The sequence below is a fragment of the Hippocampus bargibanti genome, linkage group LG19, assembly GCF_051943395.1.
Source record: "Hippocampus bargibanti isolate YZ-2025 linkage group LG19, ASM5194339v1, whole genome shotgun sequence".
NCBI lineage: Eukaryota > Metazoa > Chordata > Actinopteri > Syngnathiformes > Syngnathidae > Hippocampus > Hippocampus bargibanti.
This window is the reverse complement of record NC_142752.1, coordinates 7,242,897-7,262,159: the sequence shown is the minus strand read 5'-3', so window position 1 is coordinate 7,262,159 and position 19,263 is coordinate 7,242,897. Positions and strand designations below refer to the sequence as shown.

The 19,263-nt window shown below is 44.0% G+C and overlaps 2 protein-coding genes and 1 long non-coding RNA gene across 6 annotated transcripts; 2 read left to right on the top strand and 1 right to left on the bottom strand.

Moving 5' to 3' along the window:
- The first annotated feature begins 1,635 nt into the window (after positions 1-1,635).
- Positions 1,636-4,241, top strand: dcph1 (damage control phosphatase 1). The gene is made up of 5 exons (XM_089022671.1): positions 1,636-1,735; positions 2,056-2,161; positions 2,397-2,638; positions 2,744-2,909; positions 2,977-4,241. Exons 1-5 carry the CDS (start codon positions 1,677-1,679, stop codon positions 3,763-3,765), a joined length of 1,362 nt encoding a protein of 453 aa, XP_088878797.1. The 5' UTR covers positions 1,636-1,676; the 3' UTR covers positions 3,766-4,241.
- Positions 4,242-4,324: 83 nt separating this feature from the next.
- esr1 (estrogen receptor 1) lies at positions 4,325-19,138 on the top strand. Of its 4 annotated transcripts, none has more exons than XM_089022664.1 (10): positions 4,325-4,857; positions 5,381-5,461; positions 7,326-7,751; positions 8,288-8,517; positions 9,235-9,351; positions 11,195-11,626; positions 12,728-12,866; positions 14,825-14,958; positions 16,298-16,481; positions 17,702-19,138. In XM_089022664.1, the coding sequence occupies exons 2-10, from the start codon at positions 5,394-5,396 to the stop codon at positions 17,976-17,978; spliced, it is 2,007 nt and encodes a 668-aa protein (XP_088878790.1). In that variant the 5' UTR covers positions 4,325-4,857; positions 5,381-5,393; the 3' UTR covers positions 17,979-19,138. The 4 variants fall into 4 exon arrangements, with proteins under 4 accessions (XP_088878790.1, XP_088878792.1, XP_088878793.1 ...); XM_089022666.1 differs by having other exon boundaries at positions 4,325-5,461; positions 11,195-11,373; positions 11,473-11,626; XM_089022667.1 differs by lacking the exon at positions 17,702-19,138 and having other exon boundaries at positions 4,325-5,461; positions 12,757-12,866; positions 16,298-16,475.
- LOC148883828 (uncharacterized) lies at positions 7,037-17,891 on the bottom strand. Its single transcript, XR_016118543.1, has 4 exons — positions 17,763-17,891; positions 10,058-10,077; positions 8,279-8,476; positions 7,037-7,147 (listed from the first exon to the last, which is right to left on the bottom strand). It is a non-coding gene; the product is annotated as an uncharacterized LOC148883828 (long non-coding RNA).
- Positions 19,139-19,263: the final 125 nt, after the last annotated feature.

The following is a 19,263-nucleotide window of genomic DNA, read 5'->3' as shown; positions in this document are numbered from 1 at the left end:
TCAACAAACATCTGATCATGTCTGTGACTAGAGGCCTGTGAGGTGAGGAGGCACACCAAATCTTTGACAAACAAAAGCTCCGGTGGAGCGGAGTTACATTTAAATGGAAATGGAACAAAAACAACAACAAAAAAAGCTTGTTTACTTATGCTGCCAGGCTCACAGCAGGTAGCCAAAGCGCTAACACCCGCTGTCGAGGGTCTTGCTTTAACCCCCTTCTCGTCATCCCTGCTCTTTGAAAACAGTGTCACACGGGTTTGTCCCACCACTAAATTCATTTTGGATCCTGCCATAAAACCAGCAGCGTAGCATGCAAAAAAATCAACGGACAGAAGCGTAAAATTAGCCTGACGTCAGCACGCAACTGTGTGACAGCACCTCCATTGCCGCAGATGCAACCGGGTCAACGCCACAAGCATGTGCCGGAACACCTGTTTAAACAGGACCTTTCACGTTCAACCGCTGCCCTCCCCCCAACTCCGCGTCCTTTGGAAACCGGAGTGGTGAGTCACTCCCCTCTCGGTCTTAAAAAAAAAACACACACACACACAAACAGATCCGGCTAGGCTGCAGTCCGGTGGGGGGAAGGGAGGCCCGGCCCGGTGGTGGCTGAGCACCGGAGGTGGACGCAGCTGGACTCCCACACTCAAGGCCCCCCTAACATCCTGACAATGGGCCGGCGTGTTCCCATAGTGATGGCGTCAGAATCAATTGATATGCCTATATTTTCGAGACAAGCAGGCAGGGTAGCCCGGGGCCAATCGCTTGGTCACGCAGAGACGCTCGGGAGAGACGAGGGACGTCCCAGTCTCAAATGAATTGCGCTGTTCTTCAACAGATGATTTGTTTATCATGGTTGGCTCTCTTTGGAAATTCGGCAAAAACACAAGAGGTTAACTGCATCCCTACATGCAAATACTGTGTACGACACACCGATGCATACTTCGCTATATTCATTTCTTACCCTAATCCAAATATGCGCACTACCCCACTTTCCTTCCTTTCCCGCCAAAAAAAGCCCGCAGGGGCTTCAAAATCTGCTATTTCCTGATAGGACCAAACCGCGTTTCCTTGACAACAGTTGCCACGGAGAATCTAGGATGCCCTAAGATGCGTCCCACAAATATATGTGAAGTGTGGCACTTTTGGCTAACGATTATAAGTTACATAATCGTTTTATTTATATACAGAAAAAACATGCCGCTGCTGACCCACAGAAAAACGTGTGGCTGTAAAGTGTCCATAAGAGTTTTGAAGGGTGCTTATAAATACATGTATAACTATATAGTAATATAATAAAATATATGAATATACTGACCCTCACAATCAACTCTCTCCTTCAAGCCATATTTTTTGATGATGTGATTGTCGCTTAACTGTTTCATTGAGGAAGCACTTAAATTGTACAATAAATTAGAAAAAAAGTACAATAACGTAACACTCAGTTACGTTGGTGACCGCTAGATGGCAGCAAATCACCGTAAAGTAAAAGAAACACGTTTCTATCAAAAATAAAAAGATGAACGACTGTATTCTATTTGTCCTTTATAATTACATAATTGGAGACAATTCGTCATAATTTACGAATATCTCATTTTAACACAAACACCCAACGCTTATGTTTTCGACGACTTTTAAATAAAGTTGTGAAATTGACTCAGTCCGCCCCCACAATCATGGCGGCCGACCGGATGGGCGACATGGTTCCTTCTTCTCTGTCAGCTAAAGTAGTTGGGTATGTAGGATGACAGTTTCTTGAAATACGTTTTCTTGATTCGAAACAACGTAGTGCAATGCCGTTATTCATTGTCCTATTTATTAACGTGTAATTAATGTGGAAGCGAATGTAGTCGAACGAGAACTAGCTTTAGCATTCAGCAGTCAGTGTTGCACAAAACGACTGGTTATTAAACGTGAGGCCATACAAATCCAAACATTGATTGTACAATTCATGTACAGTACCGCCTAAGTGTTCGTGCACGCTGCGAATTGTCTAAGGCTCTGCTGATGTTCCGAGTTTGCATTTAAATGCGCTGCATATCCTCTTCCTTGTAGGTCATTCGCTTACTTGACTGTGAGAGACAGATTGCCCACCATCCTTACTAAAGTCATCGATACGATCCATCGCAACAAAAATAAGTTTTTTGAAGAATATGGAGAGGTAATGTATTCCCCAAAAAATAAGTGAAAATGAAGTGGAATCATTTCACGTTAACTTGATCATCTTAGTTTGAATACACGTACACAATGGCAAAAAGAACCGAAAAGTCGAGTTGTGCATGTGTATAGTATGTATACAGTTCACTTGTAAAAGTTAACTCATTTTTAAGTATGAAGCTTTCATTTATTGTCTTGAATGTTGAAGTCTGACCTGCTTTGTGAACTCTTGACATTAGGAAGGACTCCAAGCAGAGAAGCAAACCATTTCTCTGCTGTCCAAGCTGAGAAACGAGCTGCAAACAGACAAACCCGTGCTCGCCCTAACAGACGGCCTGGAGGATGCGGATGCTTGGAACCAATACCTGCAGAGACAACAGCGGCAGTGTGAAGGCCAGGAAGTGGTCAGCTGGTTCAAGTCGCCGTGGCTATATGTGGAGTGCTATATGTACCGCCGGATACGGGAGGCCCTTTGGCTAAAGTGAGAAGCGCGAACACACACATCTCCACAGATTATTGTGATTATAATGCGCACAATATTTTTGACAAAACATTGGTTAGTAACCGATGACATTGCTGTTTACAGCCCTCCCATCAGTGGCTATGATGTCTTCAATGAGGGGAAAACTCGGAGCTTCTTTGAATCTCAGCAGGCTATCGTGGCTTTATGCACTTACTTTCAGGCCTTCGACAACAAAACAAACGACATCTCAGAAAATCAACTTCGGGAGTATTTCAACAAACTGCTCCAGGTCAATACATAATTTTACACACATTGAAAGCAAAATTTCTGATCCTGGTTTCTTGATTCTTTCAAAGGTTTGCCTTTGGGGGAACAAATGTGATCTGTCAATCTCTGCCGGCATGGACAATTCGCAGAAGATCAGTCCCATCGACTCTCTACTCACCTTGCAGACGTTCATCTTAGTGGACGACTCTGACGCCGTGTGGTCAACGCTCACTTCTGCACGGCGACAGAGACAGTCGGGGAAAAGGAGCTCCGGACGAGTGGACTTTGTTCTGGATAACGCCGGCTTTGAGTTGGTCACCGACTTGGTCCTGGCTGATTTCCTGGTGTCCTCAGGTATGGCCGGGGAGGTCCGCTTCCACGGTAAATCCTTCCCGTGGTTCGTCTCTGACGTGACAGCCGAGGATTTTCATTGGACCGTCCGTCAGACCATGGCGTCCAATCACAAGTGGATGTCCCAGGGAGGGCTGCGGTGGCAGCAATACATGAAGGATGGCGTGTGGTCTTATCACGACCATCCTTTCTGGACGCAGCCTAATGAGTTTTGCGACATGGCGGCCGACGCCCCGGACCTGTACGCCGCTCTGCAGGTGGCAGACTTGCTGCTGTTCAAAGGTGATCTCAACTACAGGAAGTTGGCGGGAGATCGCACCTGGGACCACACAGTGGACTTTGACATTGCACTAAGGGGATTTGGACCAGCACCGTTGTGCAGTTTGAGGACTCTTAAGGCTAACATTCAAGTGGGTCTGCAGCCGGGACAGGGGGGCAAGCTGAGCTTCCAAGACCCGGACTGGATGACATGTGGAAAGTATGCCGTGATTCAGTTCTACAGTCCAAATTCGGATCGGCAAGACTGACCCTCACAATCAACTCTCGCCTTCAAGCCATAACATGATGTTATTGTCGCTTAAATGTTTCATCGAGAAAGCACTTGATAAATTGTATCATAATTTTTTATCTCAGGAAGATTATCTGTCTCGTAAACTGGCTGTTCATCCATCTCGCTAGCTAGCTATCCATCCATCGAGCTAGCTAGCTGCCCATCCATCGAGCTAGCTAGCTGCCCATCTATCGAGTTAGCTAGCTGCCCATCTATCGAGCTAGCTAGCTATCTATCTCTATCTATCTAGCTAGCTAGCCATCTACCTATCTTTTTTTGTTAGGACTGAAACAAAATGCAGTAAAGGCAGCCAACAGTGCACGCAACAGACCGGCGGATTTGATCAAAATGCATGTCTGCACTTCAAGCCCTTATTGCCACTGTGGATTCCTGGCGCGATCTTATCCTTCTAATGACCGACTTTTCATCAAATAAAGAGCTGCACTGACTCGACTTTGTCTCCTCCCTGATCCCTGTTGTCATTCGACACACGTGAAATATGGCCTCATTTGCATCCAAATTTGCTCTTATGAAAGTAACGGTTTTTGATGTCAACAAGACAAAAAAAAAAAATGTTACGTCAGCGCAGCGCAGCCAAGGAGTGAAGCTAAAAGTGACACAGCTGTACAAATGCCCCATTAATATTCTCTCGTCGTGTTTTTATTCTGGCGTTACAGTTGACATGTTGACCTCCTATATTCTAGGTCAGGTTAGACTCTACTGTGGAGCCCGCCCAACTGCTGTAGATGCAAAAACGTGCATGACAATGCTAAAGGAGCTTTAAGTGGCCCGAAAATGAGTCAATTAGGTGATTTGGTTGGCTCCCTGTATTTTCTTGCAATCTAATCCGACTTCATTTTGTCCCTCCTCTGGGGAAATGCAATGAAATATATATATCATCATCAGGGCTACTTGTTTTCCACTTGACCTGACATGTTCTGAAAATGGGGCTGTTTACTCAAGAAAGAGATGGGAAAATGAAGCCTCTGCCAAAATGCTTCGCTCTTCCTCTCCCGCCGGAGGTCCGCAGTCGCTTTCAAGGCTCGCACGGGAACGACGCGGCTGATAGGTAAGCGCGCACGCAAATGCACACGTTTTAATTCAAGCGCCGGATTGTTTGGTGTTTTATAATCTCTCGCGGGGTTGAGGCAGCGAGAACTTCTTGCTGCTTGTGACTAGTTTTCAACAGCGCAAGGCTTTTTCTTTACCTTGACATGTGGCACCGAAACATGCAAGGACTCCTGACGCACGGAGTTAACTTTAGGGTCTTTTGTCTGCGTTACGACTGCCGTCCCGAAGTTTGCTCAGGTAGAATAGCTACAAATTGGCATCACGGTCTAAATAAAACGATATTAATGTCAGGAAACGATGATAAATACAAACTAGTCTGTATCTCTTTGATTCCATCATTGGGAGAGGATTGTGTAATTACTGGCTGCCGAAATGAGATTTGACCTCCTGCGTTGTTTGCTGTGTTATGGTGACCTGGCGCTCAAACGCACTGCCTCCATCGATTTGACTGCATCTTTTAATTTGTTTATCCTTTTTTTTTCCACCCGGCCCACCGTTCCACTGTTTCCACTTCGCCCAAGCGAGTCGAGCTGAATGAACGCGAGTCGAAGGGATGAACGAAACGAGCCCTGCGGCAGAGACGACGCGTGTTGTTTAAAAAGGTGAGCGGCGCTTTTGTCGTCTTGTTGCCGCTTGGCTCTCGTTCGCCGCTGGTCCTCGTCCGCCATGCTGTGATTTGATTTATCAGAGTCTCAGGTGTGTTCAATAACGCGGCCGCTTCTACGTCAATGACAGAGATCAGCTAAATGAACTATGAATATTCCGAGAGCATCCTTTCTTGCATAAAACAAAGGTGGCGGAAGGAGGAGGAGATGGCTGTGGTGGCGTGGGATGGAACAGTCAAATTTTTACAGGAAACACCACTTCCATTTTGTCCAACTTGGTCTATTTGTGTTTCCCTTCTGACTAGACATCCCTTCTAAACATTCGAGAAAAGACAGATAGGAAATGAAGTTGGCGGTCGTCTTCTGGTGGAAGAGCTGAGGGAAAGCAACTGGAGGCTTGGGGGCTGCAAGTGGCCCATACCCACTCTGCAGACACTAATTTATTGCTTCTCCTACCAACCTTTAAAAAAAATCCATATTATCCTATTCCACATTGCGGTTTATTCATGAAAATTACGGTTTCCAATCAAAATAAGTCAAAAATTGTCAAAATAGTAAATACTCAACATTCTGGCTATCTATCTATCTATCTATCTATCTATCTATCTATCTATCTATCTATCTATCTATCTATCTATCTATCTATCTATCTATCTATCTATCTATCGGTTATCTAGATAGCTAGCTATCTATCGGCTATCTAGATAGCTAGCTAGCTATCTATCGGCTATCTAGATAGTTAGCTAGCTATCGGCTATCTAGATAGTTAGCTAGCTAGCTATCGGCTATCTAGATAGCTAGCTAGCTATCTATCGGCTATCTAGATAGCTAGCTAGCTATCTATCGGCTATCTAGATAGCTAGCTATCTATCGGCTATCTAGATAGCTAGCTAACTATCTATCGGCTATCTAGATAGCTAGCTGTTTGAGTCAGGAAACATATTAGCTAGCTATCTAGCTTGCAATCTGTTAGCTAGCTAGCTTTCTATCTATTTGAGTTATTCAAGTAGCTAGCTAGCTTTCTATCTATTTTAGTTATTCCGGGTTGAGTGAATGCTGGCGTGTGTGGCTGCCACTGCTCACCCACAGCAAAAAATGTAACCCGTAACTGTAAAGTCACCTTGAGAGTTTGAAAGGCGCTTAGAAATGAAATGTATTATTATTATTATTAGTAGTAGTAGTAGTATATTTTTAGCACACTAGGTTTTTAAGATTTATGTTTAAAGTTTGACCTCTAAAATAGTTGCGCAATGCTGTAAAGTGACCTTGAGAGTTTTGAAACTTGCTTATAACTGAAATATATTATTAATATGGCTTTTACCGTGCATTTAGATTTAGAATTCTGACATTTCAGGAAAAAAAAAAACTGCTGATGATTTTAACCCTTAATTCATAAATGCAGATTAGATGAGCCTTTATTTGTCTCACTGTGAAGAAATTTACATTTCACGGCAGCAAAAAAACAAAATACAGGAGCTGCTGTAAAGACAGCCACTCTTGCGACGCCATCTTGAAGTCAAAAACAAACAACAAAATTATACAAACTATATTATCTATCATAGTATGGTTATGAAAATATGATGTGCTTGATTTTTTTTAAAAACGACTCAAATTTGCAATGTGGCTCCCATAGTAGCGATGATGTAAAAACGGTGCACCCCACATGGTAAAAGTTGCCCATCCCTGAGGGGAAAAACAACAAATAAAAGAAGAAGAGTATCACATTTGTACGTGCGCGAGGCAGTGGAACAGGAGAGAGAGCGCCACTCGTTCCTGCCCCCCCACCCGCTCTCCCCGACAAGGGGAGAGCAAGTCTAAATCATGTTGCTTATCAGTCCTGCTCTGCTGTGATGTTGCTCAGGCAGAGCCCGGCAAAGAACAGGAAGCCTTGCGGACCGCCGCCGGGACCCGGCATCCGCCCGGCCGCCCCAGACCTGGAGAACCTGTCTCCGCCGCGCCCGTCGCCCCCGCCTCGCGCCCCCCTCAGCGGCATGTACCCCGAAGAAAGCCGGGGGTCCGGTGGGGTTGCCACGGTGGACTTCCTGGAGGGAACGTACGACTACGCTTCCCCGGCTCCGGCCCAGGCGCCGCTTTACAGCCACCCCGTGCCGGGCTATTACTCGGCACCCCTGGAGACCCACGGATCGCCTACGGACGGCAGCCTGCAGTCCCTGGGCAGCGGGCCCACGAGCCCTCTCGTGTTTGTGCCCACCAGCCCTCGACTCAGCCCATTCATGCACCCCCCCGGCCATCACTATCTGGAAACCACTTCAACACCCATCTACAGGTGAGACCCAACCCTCTTCAACTTTCATTGTCTCTCACGCTCTTTGTCAGTTTGGGCATCTCTCAAGGGGGAGGTAATACCCCAACACCCCCAGACCTCCCACAACTCTGATTACTTTGGTGATTACGCAACTCCAAACAACCGCTATGACAGTTTAGTCGGCCTTTATTGAAAATCAAGTCTTTTTATCTTGTTCGCCGAAGGACAACTTGTGGAAAAAAAAAAAAAAAAAAAACATACAGTACTGTCAACAGTGAGTGACCCCGTCGGTTGTACGCTAACACTAATTACTGAATGTGACGGGACTGTTAGCTTAATCTATGACTCTCTTCAAAACATGGACAATTATCGCTACGAACAGAATTGATTTTTAATTCCAAAGATTATGTACCATTCTGAAGGACCTTGAGCCAGAATCAATATATAAAGAGCATCGCGGGCATTTTTTCCATATATAAAATAAAATTGGAAACTTGAATTTGCATGAACGTACAGTTTATGTTCCAGTACGTCAAGAAATCTTTTACCTGTGGCAGGTCCAGCGAGGCGGTCAGTCAGCAGCAGGCATCCAGAGAAGACCAGTGCGGCACCAGTGACGAGGCGTACGTCTTGGGGGGCTCCGAGGCCGCCGCCGCTGCCATCGGGGTCTTCGAGATGGCCAAAGAGACGCGCTTCTGTGCCGTGTGCAGCGACTATGCCTCGGGCTACCATTACGGGGTGTGGTCCTGCGAAGGATGCAAGGCCTTCTTTAAGAGGAGTATTCAAGGTAGGCACTACTTTCTATAAAAACGGTTGAAAGGATTCTCTTTCCATATTTGCTTTGACAAATATAAAAGGGAAAATAGTCAAGTTCTAGTGTGTCATCAAAATGACAGACATTTTCCTTGGCTTATGGGCACAATGAATACCCACAAACAACAATAGCAACAAAAAAACAATTCTGCCTCGCAACAACTTGCTACTATCTGATGGAAACAGGAACACAGATCTGATCAATAAGTTTATGTTGAGTGTGACTTCTTCATGTCACTAAAAAGCTCTCCTCTCAGTATAACAATCATTGATTCTGATTGATTTTGTCAGTATTCCAATAGATTTGTTAACTAACCTTGACAGTGAACCAAACAATCAAACAGAAGCTGGCTTGTTGCCATGTGACGGACAAATGGGCAAAAACATTCAAACTTACTTTCAATGTCCAACACCCCTCCGGTTCTGCTTGTACACAGCAAAAGCTCCATCTGCTCTGTGTGGCTTAGTCATATTTGTGACGCCATATTGATGCATAGAACGGTCAGAGAATCCAATAGTCTCCATGGCAATGACAATGCCGAGGATGCCACCTTTTAATTTCCTCCATCACAGATCCATTTAAAACGGGAATGGAGTGTTCCTGGACACTAAATAACCTCAATGTGAACTGAACACTGGAGCAGGGCCCCTTCAAGTCTGTAATAGATTTTTTTCCCTTCTCCATTTTCAGGCCACAATGACTACGTGTGCCCGGCAACCAATCAGTGCACTATTGACAGGAATCGCAGGAAGAGCTGCCAAGCGTGCCGACTAAGGAAGTGTTATGAAGTGGGCATGATGAAAGGAGGTGGGCAGGAACACAAAAAAAATCATCTTAGTCTTCAAACTTTTCTATATTAAATTGATTAAGTCCACGTGACGCCATGTAGGCGCTCCTACTGCGAAAGCCACAAATATGTGCATCCACTGGCATTCTTCAGGCTAAGTTTAACTTTAACCTTGAAGTGGTTTCCTCTTAAGGAGTACTAGCGCTGATTAGTGCACACCCACACTTTTGTTTTCATACTTCTTGAATCTCTTAAACTATGTGCTGCTAGCCTGTTGACTTCTATTTCAAGACCATGTCACACTCTCCAGTTATTAGCTGTAAAGCATTGTGATTTATTTTGTCATACAAACACAGTTAATAGCTATTACACCCCATTTCCTGATATGGTAGCTGGGCTGCATTTATTTTCTCAACTACAGAGTGAACCAAGCAATCATTAGGAGTTAGGGCTGGGCAATTATTCAATATTTTAAATCATGATTTAAATGTTGGCTTTGAATCGAAGAGGCCAAGTTATCGCGTAGAACAGTGCATTGCTTTTGAATTGAACATTCAAATGTTTCAATTGATTCGTTGTAATGACATTGATAGGGCTAATAGGAAAATCAATGTAAAATGCCATTGATAGGCGAATGGGGAAATTACCAATACCGATAGTTATATTCCTTCAACTATTTAAACACAATGTAGAAACATAAACATTGGTAGAAATAATTAGACTTACAGGCACGTATTCTTCCTGATCTGTAAAAAAAAAAAAAAGTTATATTCGTCGAGTTCAATCGCAACTTTCTTCTTCTACTCTTCTTATCGCATTTTAAGAGTGCACTTAGTGGACGCAAGGCACCACACCGCCCTCTAGCGGTCAGCGCACACACCCCATCAATCCTTTGATTAATAGTGAACAAAAGGTATAAAAATTCAATACAATAATAATTAATTTATAAAAAATAACATAACAATTAATGTTTCAGACAAAAGTGAGGTGCTTATAGACAGTTTGACTGATAGACCACGACACAAAGCAGGAAAGGTGTGGATGTACTGTAGCAGAGTAAAAATACAAGAGGGTTGACTTCCACATGATATATAGAGGGTCAATTTATCAACCTAACAAAAAGATAAGAGTGTTCAATCATAAATTGTTCAACACACATGGATAACTCAGAGTTCTAATAGTTGACTAAGAAAAGCAAGTTTTGAATTCAATGACTAATGGTTTTATGAATTAATATCTCAATAGAGATAAAAAATAATCGTGGTGATTATTTCTTCCCATAATTGCCCAGCCCTATCCGGGCCTGAGTATAGCCATCAATAAGGGCTAGTCATGAAATTCTCTATTGATCTATGTTACTTTCTTGGTTAAATAAAGTAAATAATATATTGTTCATATGAAACTGGAGATGAACACCAACATAAGAATGCATGCCCACAATAGTGTGGAGTGAGCACAGTGAGTCAACGGGGAGGCTGATCCCCGTAAAGATGGCGTTTCCACATAATGTAACTGCTTTCATACTGTGCAGGGAAGTCGTTTATAACATCCAAGTGGCAGCCGGTAAGACTCCTCACTTCAGTGCATCTGCGCCTCTTTACGTGCCTCGGTAGGTGCTGCTGTTGTGGATAGTGACGGCGTTCAAATGGGTTTAGTTTATTATTTTTCTGTTCGTTTGTGAACAATATTGTCTGTCAACTCAGAATATTACAGTTGTCACTTGTTTCTATCTTTGGGAGAGAAAAAAGTAGGTGTCTACTGGGTGTTTTTATTTATTTATTTTATTTTTGGGGGACTTAAAGGTGTTTTGTAAAGCAATACGGTAATCCATTTTATTTGGTATGGCACTGCTGTTTCCACAAGGTGTGCGCAAAGACCGCGGTCGCATTACACGCCGTGACAAGCGGCGGACAGGCGCCACGGAGAAGTTGAGCAAAGAGAGCGAGCATAGAAAAGTGGCCCCCCAGGACGGGAGGAAGCAGAGCGGCGGCGGAATTGCCGGTGGGGGAAGATCATCAGTGACAGACATCCCTCCTGACCAGGTTCTGAATCACACACAGGAAGAAAGTTCCAAAAAGTACATTTCAACGGATGGAGCCATCATTCAATTTGAAGACTGTGTTTCTTTTCGCCTTCGTCAGGTGCTTCTCCTGCTACAGGGAGCCGAACCCCCCATATTATGCTCTCGACAGAAACTGAGCCGACCTTATACGGAGGTCACCATGATGATGTTACTCACTAGCATGGCTGACAAGGAGCTTGTCCACATGATCGCATGGGCCAAAAAGCTGCCAGGTAAAGCCCCAGGAACAAACGAGCTACTAGAAATAAGTAGAGCATAAGGTGTCAAAGCCCAGACCCGGGGGCTAAACATGGCCCGCCACATCATTTTATTCGGTCCGCGAAAGCAAATCAAACTTGTAAAATTCCATGATGCTTGCTAAAGTCCAAACTAAAATGTCAAATTGTCGTCCATAAACCACAATTAGTCATTATTTTTCCTTTAGATTTGAAAACTAGTCATTCTTGAATTTCTTATGCGCTCTATATGTAATATGTGGAGGGGATGAAACATTCTAATGGCTTCCCCAAATTCATAACGGCCCCCCCCGAGAGGAAACCGTGACTACAATTTGGCCTGCGATTAAAAAAAATGAGCCTTGCCATAGAGCACAGGTGTCAAAGTCAAGGCCCAGGGGCCAAATCCAGCCCGCCATATCATTTTTTTTCGGCCCGCGAAAGCAAACGAAACTTGTGAAATTCCATGATTCTTGCTAAAATCCTAACTAAAATTTCACATTTTTAGATGTAAACCACAATAACAGTCATTATTCTTGACTTCAGATTTGAAAGCTAGTTATTCATTAATTTGTTGTGCGCTCTAGATGTAATATGTGGAGGGGATTAAACAATCTAATGGCTTCCCCTAATTCATATCGGCCCTCAAGATGAAACTATAACTACAATGTGGCCCGCGGCAAAAAAATGACATCCCTGCCATAAAGTGTTATTGGGAGCACTGGGCAAGGATCCTCCTAAATGTATCACTTCCGTGTCGCTTCCGGCTCTCTTCCGTGAGTAGATTCCAACACGCAACCACCTCGCGTGTTGTCAAAAGCTTTGCTTTTAATTGCAAATGAGAGTACAGACGCCAAGGGTAAAGTGAGGCGGCCGAGTAGCGGTGATAAGGCATGTTGTGACAACACGGCGACTACACGTGGTTTCAACAACAACAACAGAAGCCACAGTGGCAAGTCTGCATATTTAGCGTTGAGTGAGTAGGCAGAAGCTAATCACCGTGACTCATCATCCACATAAAGCTGTCTGCGTTTGCTCAAGCGGCCGCGCGGCGACTGTCAAATGTGCTGTACGCGTGTCACGTGACTTTGTGCTCAGGCTTCCTCCAGCTATCCCTGCACGACCAGGTGCAGCTGCTGGAGAGTTCGTGGCTGGAGGTACTGATGATTGGCCTCGTGTGGAGGTCAGTCCACTGTCCAGGCAAGCTCATCTTTGCTCAGGACCTCATTCTCGACAGGTAAAAGAGTCTCGCTGGCCTAGTTCTTACGGCGCGTCCGCCTGCTCTTTGCGTCTCCCATCACACTCTCACACAACACCCCTCAAGGGTGACACATCAGCATTGTAGATTTTCCATTTCGCACCTTGGCAGCCATTGTGCCATCCCAACACGTCTTGTCATACAGTGCGGTACAGTGAAAGACTAATTATGTGCCCCCTGTGGTGTAGAGAGGACCCCCTACCCAACCTCCCTTCACCGCATCATTATCGAGCGTCGCTGACAACCAGGATAGATGTAATCAAAGCCTCGATGCACAGAATGATAGAAAATGAATAGCGACGGAGACAGAGAGACTTGCGAGGATGAGGAAATGGAGATGCCTCCCCCCCTACTACTCCAGCCCTTCCCGCGTTCTGAGTAAACAACCTGACCAATCATCACTTCTACCTTTGTAAAAAAAAAACGAAAAAATGACAGATGAATCAGAGGCAGACAGACAAAGCTTTTAGCTTGCTGTGGCTGATGCTCCCATTTGATCGGGAAATGTATTAGCGTATTATCTGTAAAAAGCCGGCCCCTAGCGTAAGTGTCCTGCCAGATTGGCCATGATGACTAAAACGCAGTGGGTCAGGGTCGACACATTCCCTTAGCTGCAGCGCCACCTTCGCTGATAGCGTCCAACCTCCTGGCGCTTGTCTGCTGCTCCGAAAGTCGAGCACCGAAGACGGTGGCTCCATTAGGTCCTCATCCAGACACGTTATTTGGCTTTTGATAGAGGGAAAAACATCCATCGTATCCCGGCTAGCTAAAGAGGTGGCATACCGGTCCAAGTCCACAATTTGAGACCGTTCACTCAACCTAACCTGCATATCCTTCGAAAATGAGGAGAAAGGATGAGTAGTTGAACCCAGATCCTTAAAATTAGGGGCAAAGATGCAAAATCGAGGAAAAGGTTTCTTCAGCCGTCATCTGTACTTCTTTGAAGGTGTTGGACGTTTCGATCCTCATCCGAAGAGCTTCGTCAGTGAACTAAAGTTGTGCTGGTAACTACTGGACAGAGGTGGTAGTGCCAGACCACTGCCCTGATTGGTCCCTGCCCTAAGGTAGGGGTAGCAGGAGACTACTCCCTGAATCGAATCTGATTTCTACTTTTTTTCTGTCAGATTACCTCTATTGTCTATGCCTGGCTCTGATTGCCCCATTAGCACTGGTATCACCTCATTAGCATGATTAAGCCTACTGGTATCGGCCTAAGAAGTCTATTGTAAGCACGGTCTAGATTAAACCTCTCTGAAGCCAATCTGATTACCTCTATAGTTCTATTACAGGGTCTATCCCTGGCACTGGTTTCACCTCATTAACACGACTAAACCTATGTGGTCATGACCTAAGAAGTCTGTTGTAAGCACGGTCTAAATTAAACCTTAAACCACCATGGCGATTTAGTGAAGGGTTTTCCTGTTTGAAATAAATTGCTTCCATTACTCCTCTTACCAACAATGTATTTGTTTTAGCTTAGATGTTAACCTCACTATCGCCAAATGAGTGGTTGCTGGCCTTAAGGTGAGGATGTACTGCAGATTGAGGCACCCTAGCATTGCCCCTGCGATGTTGATAAAGTCTAGAGCAGAGGTCTGGAACCGCCATGTTTTTCCATTAGGGATATATATAGGGCCAGAGTTACCAGCACAACATTGGTTCGCTGACGAAGCTCCTCTGATGAGGAGCGAAACAGCCGACAAATAAGTACAGATGAGGGCTGAAGAAACCTTTTCCTCGGTAAACCACTCATGTACAACTGAGAGCCTACACAGACGCAGATATGTAAAAGCACTCCAACCACTGCCAAACAAGTAAATTATGGACTTAAATAATAACTCGGATGAGACATGCAGTCTTGAGCGTTGACGACACGACTTCTTCGTTGTGGACTTCAAGGATGAGTTGTTGGCGCAATGTTTGTTTGTGCTGTGCAGAAGCGAAGGCGACTGCGTGGAAGGCATGGCGGAAATCTTCGACATGCTACTGGCCACCGCCTCCCGTTTCCGCATGCTCAGACTCAAGTCCGAGGAGTTCGTCTGCCTCAAAGCCATCATTTTGCTCAACTCCGGTAAGACAAAAGCTTTCATTTTTGTCCGTTGCCAAGTTAGCGACGGACTAAAATGCATCCTTGTTGATTCTTTGCGTTCTCGGGAGTTGATGCGTCCTAACGACACCCGCAAACCCCCGTAGCTGGAGTGCGAACACGGTGTCCCGAAAAGGTCCTCCAGCGCCGGTGATGCCAGCAAGCATTACCATGACAACACGTGTGCTGCACACGCATTTAAAAAAAAAAAAAAGAAAAAAGGCAGAGCTCACTGCGAAACGATGAAGCTATTTGGCAGGAGCGGGAAAGCGAAAATACCAAAGAGATGACGATGGCGACTCAGCTGCATGAGCCGGATGGACTTGTGATTGCTGCGTGGGCATCTGAACCGCTGCTCTCGACCTTTAATATAAACTTTCCTGCACTACTTCCTCAAATAGTTGCACTTCTAGACAGCGTGACCCAATTAGTCGTCAAAGGGTGTATCAGTCACTTAAAGGACAACCCACGTCACTTTTTTGTTTTTTAACTGACATCAGAAAAACGTTTTATAGCATCTAAAATACCCAAAACACACAGTATGCTATTTTTAGTCAAATGTAAAACACCAATAAAAATGACTTAAACTTAAAGTGTCCAAAATCTGCAAAAAATCAAGCTGCGAATTGGGCATTTTCAGAAAGTCCCGCCCCCAGTTCGTGATGTCACGCCAAGACGTCTTGCATTTCTAGTGAATCAAAACAATGGCTTCAGATTCGGAGAATATGCGTTCTTGTTACACATCCAGTTATGAATATGATTCAAATAGTTCTGAAGAGGAAAGCATACATGTTGGCAATCGATTAAATAAGTTATTCCCTGTCATTTTGAGGCAACATTGAGGGGAAATGTCTCACTGAAAAAGAGGCACAAAATGGCGACCTCCTGTGGCCACGTCCGTTTCCACAGGCTGATAAATTCCTTATATGGAGCTTGGAAGCCCTCTTCTGGCGGCTTTTGGGTGCAACACGAGGTCCCCAGACCAAACATTACAGCAAAATACATTGACGTGATGGAAGGACCGCTACAATGCGTCTTTTTTTTTTTTTTTTTTCGGTCAGGGGCGGTCCTTTAGTGACGTCACGTACGGACTCGTCACCAACTCAAAAACAAGACTTGCTGAATATTCAGCGCGAGTCTTAAAACGTAAAATATAGCTATATGCTGTGGAAACTTTGTAAAATACGCTCAGTAGAAGTCATTTGAAGCCATTTTACAAATTATGGACACAACTTGTCCGGAAATGTCGGTTGTCCTTTAAATTACAAAGTGTTTTTTGTGTTATTGCGAATGAAGAGATGATTGTCGTGCTTCTCCCGTGCAGGCGCCTTTGCGTTCTGCACGGGCACCATGGAGCCGCTTCATAACGGCGCGGCAGTGCAAGGGATGCTGGACACCATCACGGACGCCCTCATACATCATATCAGCCAATCAGGATGCTCGGTGCAGCAGCAGGCCAGGCGCCAGGCCCAGCTGCTCCTTCTTTTATCTCACATCAGACACATGAGGTGAATGATACTTTTTAGGGGTAATGCTTCAATGGTGATGGGCATTTTGGTAGTCAGTTCACTGAAGTAAATTGTGACATCAGATTGGCTTTGCTAAGGCCCCTCACTTAATTCATTCACTGTCAGACATTTGCAAATATGCGTCCACTCCAGTGCCAGGGTTTTTGTCATTTTCACTCAAATTCCAGGAATATTGAGTTTTAGGACTACATAAATATTCAATACAGCGTTACAAACCTTAGACTCTCTTCTTTCATCAGAAAAAATAGTTCATTTCTAGCTTATTTGGTTCTGGAGTAACAGGAGGTGCAAATGGGGGTGGCTGTACAAAAGGCAAATGCTGCCCCCTGGTGAAAGGGAAAAAAACATTGCCAGAGATCTTTATCGGCACCCCTGCGCAAGAAAAATCAAAACCCGAACAAGTGCGGGAATGACGCTCCACATCATATTTTCAATTCCACCTCAAAATTTTGGGTTGGCAGTGAATGAGTTAAGAGTCATATTCTTATTGGAACTTTAAGTATATTTTCTGTACAATGAAATGACTCCAGTGAATTTACAGAATGCATGTCATGGTGCAGGATAGTACCATCTCTAGCTCAATTTGAACCAGGAAAAAGTCTGTAAAGAGTACTATTTGACTCGTTTGGAACGGATTAAAGGCATTTCCATTCATTGCAACAGCGAAAGGCGACTTCGGTTTCAGATGCTGGAAAAATCTACTCAATACAGTTGAAGTAATTTTCTGCAGCGTTTTGCATCCCACTAAACTTTTCACCTTGTGAGGCTCCATTGTGACAATAATAATAATAATAATACATTTAATTTCTAAGCGCCTTTCAAAACTTTCAAGGGCACGTTACAGTCACGGGATAAGAACTTTCTGTTTTGTGCGGGTGAGCAGCGGCAGCTATTTGCGCCAGCGTTCACTCTAGCCGGAAGTAACACGGCAGCAAAGTTATGAAAGGAAGAGGAAAGGAAAGAAAGAAGTAGAAAAACAAAATACAGGAGCTGCTGTAAAGGCAGCCACTCTCGCGGCGCCATCTTGAAGTTAAAAAAAAACACAACTAAATAACAAGTACCTCATTGCCAGGGGTCTGACCAGCACTTTATCGGCAAGAAAAAAACAACACCCGAACAAATTCGGGAATGGCGCTCCACGTCATATTTTCTCATTCTTTCCATTAGCATCATGCTAACATTTTGACGCACGCTTGCAGTAACAAAGGCATGGAGCACCTATACAGTATGAAGTGCAAGAACAAGGTACCACTGTACGACCTGCTGCTGGAGATGCTGGACGCTCACCGCCTGCACCGTCCCGTCAGAGCCACACAGATATGGTCCCAGTCGGAGAAAACGCCTCCTAGCGGCAGTAACGGCGCCACCTCCAGTTCTGGAGGTCGCAGCGCCCACGAGAGCCTGAGCAGAGGCCCCCCGTGTCCGGGTGTGCTGCAGTTCGGAGGCTCTCGCCCCGATTGCGCAGAAATCCTGTGAAAACGGACAAAAAGATCAATAATGCAGTTGAGTACATTTGGTGATTATTTATACATTTCTGACATCACTTTGACATAACTCGAGGCTCTTGATTTTTCAACTGGTGGCTCACACGGCTTCTCTTTACAAACTGCATGATTTGAAATTCATGTTTTGTTATATTTCATTTTAATTCCCATTCAACCAAAGTGCACTTCCCCTTAGCTTAAAGGGGCTATTGGGCATTACTTTCATTTTTTTTGCATAATAAACTGTGATTAATTACATTGGTTATTTTTACTTACCACCTGAGTACCAGCCTGTCTCAAGTCTAATGTTCACAAAACTATTACCAGTTTGATTATATTTGTATACACTATATTGTTCAGTGTTTGTGTTTCTGTCTGCCGCAATGTTGAATAAAAAAAAAATCTGCAAGTTACACAGCTTCAAGTTTGAGCCAAACTGTCATTTGTAGATTTATTTACTTGGACTTGTTTTGTATTCAATGTTATTTCTTGTCTTGTTTTATCACGATTTGGTGGTGAACAGTATTCACTGACAAAAAAAAAGTGTCTTTGGAAATTTAGATATATTGTGTCATTTACTTGGAAAAAGATTAAAAAGAATTTTGAACAACGGACATGCCTCAAAGGGTTCATAATATGTATTTGGATTTGATGTTTTCTCCTCACTACATGTATTTAGCAATATGTATTTAAAATACAATCAAGATTTTTCCCCACAAAAATCTAAATTCTTATTCTATTATTTTTATCCTCTTGATTTGCAGAAAAAGCAAATGACACCAATGTTATTATTTTTCTATACTTTTGATTGTGCATTTCTGAGGATTGCTTTACTGCAGGGGTGTAAAGCTTTTTGCAGTTACGGTTTCCTCTCGTGAGTAATTACTTTTCAAATGCAAAGTAAAAAATAATGACTTACTGTGGTTTACATGGGACAATTTGAAATTTTGATTAGGGCTTTGGCAAGCATCATGGAATTTCACATTTGAATTGCTTTTGCGAGCCGAATAAAATGACGTGCCAGATTTGGCCCCCGGGCCTTGACTTGGACACCAGTGCTTTACTGGGACACGAAATAACTTAAGCTGTGAAGTATTTTGTGTTCCGCATTAGACTATCAAACTGTATGGCTCGGCTGGTGCATTTCTCTCACCAGACATTCCTCACATAGGTCGAATCTTGAAAGTCACATAATTAACTTCATTTATCATCCATCCATACCATAAACACCAAGATAAAATGATGGTTCTGACTCGGTCCTTTGGAAGGTTACAAGT